This window comes from Atta cephalotes, assembly GCF_000143395.1.
Source record: "Atta cephalotes unplaced genomic scaffold scaffold00047, whole genome shotgun sequence".
Taxonomy (NCBI): Eukaryota; Metazoa; Arthropoda; class Insecta; order Hymenoptera; family Formicidae; genus Atta; species Atta cephalotes.
In genome coordinates, this window is record NW_012130111.1 from 837835 (window position 1) to 845547 (window position 7713).

General features: G+C 29.9%; 1 protein-coding gene across 1 annotated transcript in view; it reads right to left on the reverse strand.

Moving 5' to 3' along the window:
- Positions 1-7713, reverse strand: part of LOC105622646 — a 53789-nt gene that overhangs the window by 43496 nt on the left and 2580 nt on the right. The window contains exons 3-6 of the mRNA XM_012204061.1: positions 7230-7297; positions 4882-5086; positions 4242-4387; positions 3621-3749 (exon numbers count right to left, since the gene is read on the reverse strand). Of these exons, the coding sequence (XP_012059451.1) occupies positions 3621-3749; positions 4242-4387; positions 4882-5086; positions 7230-7297 (548 nt within the window). The remainder of the gene's footprint in view (positions 1-3620; positions 3750-4241; positions 4388-4881; positions 5087-7229; positions 7298-7713) is intronic.

A 7713-nucleotide genomic window follows, 5' to 3' on the forward strand; every position in this document is an offset into this window, starting at 1 on the left:
TATATATGTGTGTGTGTGTGTGTGTGTGTGTGTGTGTGTGTGTGTGTGTGTGTGTGTGTGTGTGTGCGCGCTACCTGTACATACATTTTCTATAAATATTTAAATTTCATAGGACAGCTATTATAGTATAATTTAAAATATTTAACACAATTGCATCATGGATTATTAAATTTATTAAGAGGATATACTCTCAATTAAAAATTTCAAAAAATCGATTTTTCAAAAATCACATTTTCTTAAAATATATAATGTTAGAAATATTCTCTGTTGAAAATTTCAAGTTAATCCATTATATTTTCACGGAGATATTATGATCTTGAATATATGTCCGAAGCGCTCCTAGCAGTCTAGCGCAAAGAAAAGAAGGAAAGAATACATCATCGGTAACAACAAATTGATATTTTAGAAACGTCAACTTTAAGAGAGGATGTATTATATGGTCCTGAAATAGATGACTCTGTGTAAGTTGAAAAATTTTTTATTTAACTTTTTTATTTAATTTTTATTTAACAGTAAACTGTACTTGAAACTTTAAATGCGTATTTTTCAAAACTATATTTTCAAATCGGTGACCAAAATATCTCAAAAACTGCATCGACCAATCTGAAATTTTACATGCTTTCTTTAGACATGTAAACCTAGTCTTTAAGCAAAGGGTTTTTTCCAATGCATTTTTTTTTTAATAGACGAAAAATGTCCATTTTTTTTCATGAAAATTGAAAGTTTATCTTTGAAGCTGCCATTTTGTTGTACTTTAATTTTTCAGAATATCGAATGATCAAAGATAATTCATATTAATTAAATCTATTCTAGATAAATTCATATATTAACTAAATCTTCCGAATTTTTTCATTTTAGATAACCTGGTTTCGAATAGCAGTGGTCATCGCAAACACATTTTGGAAAATGGCTTTCCGGACACTAACTATAACATATTTATTTATTAATATTTTTACATAAAAAAAATTTTGTCAAAATTGGTTCTTTCGAACATAAAACCTTTCATACAAATATGTACATATACTTTTCTAAAAAAAATTCTCGAAGATTTGTCTTTTTTATTTACTAAATATTTTTTTTCTAAGCGATTATTTTCTCAAAGTTTAATATTTTTCAAATCCATCATTTGATCAATCAATTTATGATACAACAGCTTCAATCTATCGTGTTCTATAATTTATAAATTCATTTTATTAATTTGTAAAAATTATATTCGGTCGATGCCATACTTAAATCACAACATCGTAAATCGATCATGAATCACAGAGTTTTAATCGCCCTGTGCGCATTATAAACGAACGCGTTATATGTTTCGGACACATGTAAGGCTGCATTCTCGCGTGCAATAACCTGGAAATCGATCGATGATCTGCACCCGGCTGCCGAGAGATCTATCGTGGCGCGAAGGGTGGAAATTCGGCAAGGAACGAACGGATTAATTGCGATAATTCCGCCCGAACGACGCGGAGATTCGTCGAGAAATTAAAACTTTCGCGAGGACCCGTTATCGCCCTTTTGCACCGACTTCCTGTCGGTTGCACGCACGCGCGTGTATCGAATCGCCGTCATTCACGCGATCAGCTTTTCTTACTGTTGGAAAGACCCTCAAAAAGGCCTTGCAAACTCTGGAAGTACAATCCTACACGTAATGCAAACACGGTAAAGACTTAAAAGTCGACCTATTCACATGCTTCATAAATTAAAAGAAATAGCAATAAAATACAAATTCACCAGGAAGAGATTACATCACAACATTAAATCATATTACAAATTTAAATCGGATATTACATTGTCGTGTACTTTAATGCACCATGTTATATATCTTTCAAAATATTATAATAGCAATCTACAAGGTGTCTTATAATGAGTAGATAGAACAGATAAATTGAATCAAAAAGTTCTGAATCATTTTATGATTTTCATAATAATTAATAAGATAACAATTAATTCTTTAATGTTGTCAAAATTTATTTTAAATAGTGAAACAATATTGTTAAAAGATTTTTTAAATAATAAAAAATTTATACTAAACATAACAATATGTCCAAACATATTATTATGTTTAGTATAAATTATATATTTAATATATTTCACATATTTAACAAATTTATGAGGCTGAGGTATCCCGGACACGTAAATAATAAAGAATTAATGAAATACTAATAAATAATAATTAATAAAGATTCTCAAATGAGCAGTCGTTTGTGTAAAGAAATTAACTCTTTACACGTATTCGCGGTTGCTAGGAGTTCGACAAGATGCTTTGAAGTAGAGATTCTCTAATCAGAGTTTTCTAATAAGAGAATCACTTTTTGATTGAGTTTTTCGAGTGAGCTTTTAAGTGATGATGACTAACTACAAGAATGACAGCTAGTTTTACTATATTATATTGAAGCGAGAGAGGTAGAAGTCATCAACTTGCATAACATTCACTCTTGCACAGTCCTCCACACGTAGCATAGCAAAGGCTTATTCTGATATGTACATGTATAGACCTCACTACTAGCACTACTGTATAGAGTGGGATAATATATCTTATCTCACTTGCAGAATGTTGCCACGTTAAATACTCTTATGAGTCAATCTCTGATTAGAAGAGCTCTATATGAATAGTATTGGTTTCGCAGGAACGGCATCATGTAAATTGTTATGTCATTTGTAAAAGCATACCTCCAAACATCTCATCGCGATCTTAGCAATCATAAAAGCCTAAGATTGACCTTTTTTTATGCAAATGCATTTATTTGGGGATTTTCATTAATTATTATCTTATTAATTATTATCATTCATTAATTATTATCTTTTAAGAATATTATAAAATTTGAAAATTGACCAACTTTATAAAATAAGCAAATCAAATTTGTTTTAATTTAATGATCTTGACTGAAGAATCAAATTTATTAGTAAATTCAGAATATAATTTGAATAAATTTGTAGTGAACTTATGATGGATTTGCGAATGTATGAACCTTTATATAAAAATACTTGAAACAAAATAGTTGTTATTTGCGTACAGTATTTTTCTTTGTGTAATGTTGAGAAATTAGAATCATACATCTCACGCAAGCACAAATTATTTTAAAAAACACTATATATGCATACATAATGTAAATCATTGCGAAATTTGCAAAATGATACTTCTTGATTTAATTTAATCTGCTTTACTGCTTCACGCGAGATATCCTGCATCATGTTAGATGTGATATCATATTAGATTCAAAATATTATGTCATTTACATTGAATAAAAAAGTATTTGTAGAGTAAGATAATTAAGAAGATAACGAATAAAAGATATAAATATTTCTACTTAAGTATAAATCTTATACATATATATTTTAGATCAATACGCATGTTGTAATGTACAAAGTTTTAAAAATGTACTTATAGTACGTCGCGTTAAGTCCAGAATGTAGTTTTTAAAAAAGTAATGACTAAAAGCTCTATTTACTCGAGGCTTTGGAAAAGATAATAAGTAGAATAATAAGATTCTGTCTCTTTTAAGTGTGTCTTCCTTTGTCTCACAATTTCTCAAAAATTTTTGTGGCTTTATCTAGCTCTCGCACCAAGGTATTCAATTTTCTCCATGCAGTGCGAAAAGGTCCATTCGAGATTCGCTTACCTTGACGCGTAGCAGGTGTTGCAGACTTTGAGCCTGGCTGCTATTTAAGGGTGGATTGTCGGTCCCGAGTCGTGCCACTGCGATCACGTTTTCTCGGGTCGCATTGTACAAGAAGAGTGTGCATACTGTCTGTAAATGGAAGACACGGGAGAGTTGATCTGAGAAGGTAGATACGTACACTGGTGCATCAATTATGGCGTCCCTACAATTATGGCGGCTTTATTAAATTCCGCGCAGCCCGATTTAGTTTTTAATCGACGCGCAGTTTGACGAGTCATTACATTTCTTATTGACATTTCTCATTATCGGGATTTCACGCGCCAATCGGAGATGCTGCGCATTAATTGCATTCTGGGAATTTCACAGAACGCTCTCCTTCGCAGCCGAAACGACGCGAGATGTAATAAACCTCGGAATAATCGACTGATTTTAAATTCTTTTCTGGGTCATTGAATTTGTGGCAAGTTGTGCAAAGACAATCTCTCGATTTTGGAATTTAAGTGAAATTTCCATCGAGCCGTAAGCCGCGCGTACGGTGTTAATCAACGAGTGATAATTTCAAAGTGTCATCTAGTCGGGATTATAACGATCAATAGGAACAATGTGACGGCAACGCCTCACCTGATTATTGACTTCCTTTCTCATGAAATTATCGAGAGATGACACCGCGTCCAGCACGGTCACATTGTTGTACTGCTTCAATAAGGTCTCGTCCTTCTCGCTGTATCCCAGGAACATGAAAACCCCGTGCGGTATACTATATGTGTCTGCGCAGATAATACAATGCTAGTATTATATTGTGAGAAGAGAAATCGTTTTCTGTCGGATTACTCGAAAATCGTCGTAAAACCAAACCACGGTCGAGTTTAGAAAAAAAAGAAAAAAGATTTATTAAGTACATTTAATGTAAACATATAAAACATATAAAACATATAATAGTAGCAGAAGCTCTATTATATTTATTATATAAGCATTTTCTTTATATTTATTGAATTGATTATTATAAAAACATTCCTAATTTGCCAGAATTTAAATTTTTTCTGTACAAGATAAAATATGAAATAAGATATTCCTATAAAACTTTAATTAATTAATTAATTTTATAAAGCAAACAAAATCATAATCGCATAATTATATCTATATTATAGCTTATAAAAATAGCATTTAAGTCATTGATTTGTAAAGAGTTCAATGAAAGTGTTGTCTAAATAATCTACTGTAATTTAATGACATCATAATTATGAGAGAGATAATTACTCACCGGGCGAAGGCCGCATGCATATAAAGCCGCCGCTATAACAAAGGCAAGGACCTCGATGCGCTTGATAGGCTGGCGCTTCATGATTGTAGAAAGCGAAATCCGTCTTACAGGGTAACGTTTCGACGCACAAGGTATTGCAAACGAGTTGTTCACCTTCAGCACAGACACACAGTTCTGAGCATTCGGGCTCGTCTTCACGATAAAGCTGCATAAGTAGAATACATTGCAATCAATACTTATATCCATATGTATTTCAAAAATGACAGCCGCAAGTGTAAAAATTGTTACTTATTATAAGTATATAAATAAGTTTCGCAATTTTTTTTTCTAATGAAAACACTTTCGTGATGTTTACATTGAATCTACGTATTTTATGTAAACTATTGTATATAAATAAAAATTTATTGACATGATATCCACATAAATGTCACGTCGTGATTTTATTGCACAATCGAAATAAATTTTCCTCGAAGTTTCAACATGAATTTTACGTAGATACTTTTATATAAATTTTAATATACATATATAATCCACATAGAATTAATGGGAAATATAATGGATGAAATATAATGGGGATAGAACTAGAAGATAACAATACACATGGAATTCATGTGAATAAATTTATATCAATTTTTATTCTATGCAATTTTTCTATGTTGAAATTTTAATATTTTGGTAACATGTTATTCATGACACATTACATATAGATATTTTAAAGAATTTTTGTCCACATAATTCACGTAAAATACGTTGACACGAGTCTATCCTCATCGAGAAGATAAAAAAGAATAAATGTTTATATGAAAATGTATTGTACTATTTTTGTGCTTTGAATTCAATTCTGAAGTTACGCACACACGTTATAAAACATCTTATAGGTGATGTACTGGACATATACTGTCAATACTAAAAATCTATCACGAAATTTATCTAACAGTTGATTCGTCTTTTTATTTTTAAGAGATGTTCTTTGCTATTTGTTTTTATCATTATTAAAGATATATTTGTAATCAATTTTATTGAATACCTTGTCTAATCTCTTTCTTTATTCTAAATTAAAACAATATTTGTTTAATCTGAGAAGATGATATTAATAAATTAATTCTAAAAAGATAAAATAAATGCTTTGAATATAAGGCTTCTAAAATTCTTTATTAAAACAAAGAATTTAAATGTGTGACCTATTCTTAAAATAATAAAATCTGGAATAACAAAATTTTTTTTGTGAAAAAGAAAATATGGGAAAATTTCAAAATAAAGCAAGGAAAAAAGGAAAATTTTGGAGAAAAAGAAGAGAACTATTGTATCACTTTGATACTTATACTAAATAACTTATACTAAATAAATATTTATATATACTTTGAGAATTGTAGAAATGAATTAATTCACATTTTGACACATGGAAGTTAAAAGTAAAAATATGTTATTTAATTCAAGGGATTATCATTTCTTCTTTGATATCTGATAAGTGTAAATCTCACAATTTATTCTGGTTGCTTGAGTGACGTTTTTATTCACGATAAAAATAATGAAGCAGGCAAATGTGCATCTTCCTAGAGTTCAATTCATTTTCAATTAAATTAATAAAAATGTTGATTTTTTAACTATGTTATATCAAATTGTTATATCAAATTTAAAATATAAATTAATCAATCTTACTAATGGAAAAATAATTGTGTGCAAAAACTTAAATACGTATTTGTTAACACTATTTAAAATTAACTCTGGAAACTTATTTATATATCCAGTATATGTGTACATAGAATTATATATAAAAGGAATAATGTACTGTATATAGTACATTCCCAGTATATGACACTAATTTCTCATCTAAATATCACATTTTAAATTATTACAACAAAAAAAAATTATGTTTTATCTATGTATATTTTCTTCAGGTAACAATCTTTATTTAATTCATTAATCGATAAATTTCATCAAAATAGAATCTAGTAAAGATATAAAAGAAAATAATTAACATTAAATGTCATAGTTATTTCCCTTATACAATTAACTAAGGTTTTTTAAGTTATTCTTAGAGTTAAGGAAATTTCTCATCAATAAGAAGAGTTAAAGAGATATATCGCGAAGTCGTGAAGAAGTCATGGGCGATTTCCCTCTTCCGTTTCTTTACGGTAAAAAAATTTGGTATGCACTGCGCAGTAAATATCCGATTTTCGCTGACACCCTCGCCCACGCTTTCCGATATGACGTTCACGAAAAGGTTTCACAAAATCCACGCTTTTTCTTTTTTGTCTTGCGAGTATCGACTCTCGAGGGTGATGCCAGTGAGCGCTTTACGTCGCGACAGCGATCGCGGGAGACTTGGGAGATTGCGAGTGACTCACCCTTTTGCCCTTGCCTTCCCTTATGTATTGCTGACTGTGTGTATTCGACCTTTGAACCACGCAGAAGCCTACAAAGAGAGTGACGTGAGAAGCTGTCTTTTTCGCCAGTTTATTTCTCCAGTCCTTTATAAACTTCTTTTTCCAACGTATCTCACCCGGAGGCGATCTATCTAATTTGCTTCTCGATGTGAAAGAAATTAAAAATTCTTTTTTTTAAGCTACTGATAAATAAACGAAATTTTATTTATAAAAAAATGTAATAAACAAAGTTTTATTTACAAAAAATCAGTTTGCTTAAATTAAAAATAATAAATAATAATATAGGATACATAGAATGTATAAGACATATTAGATATGATAAAAAAGAATTAGAAACAAGAATTTGAAAATCTCTTAAAAAATAAATATCTGTTAAAAAATTAGCACTATGAATTATGATTTTATATATATATATATATATATATATATATATATATATATATAT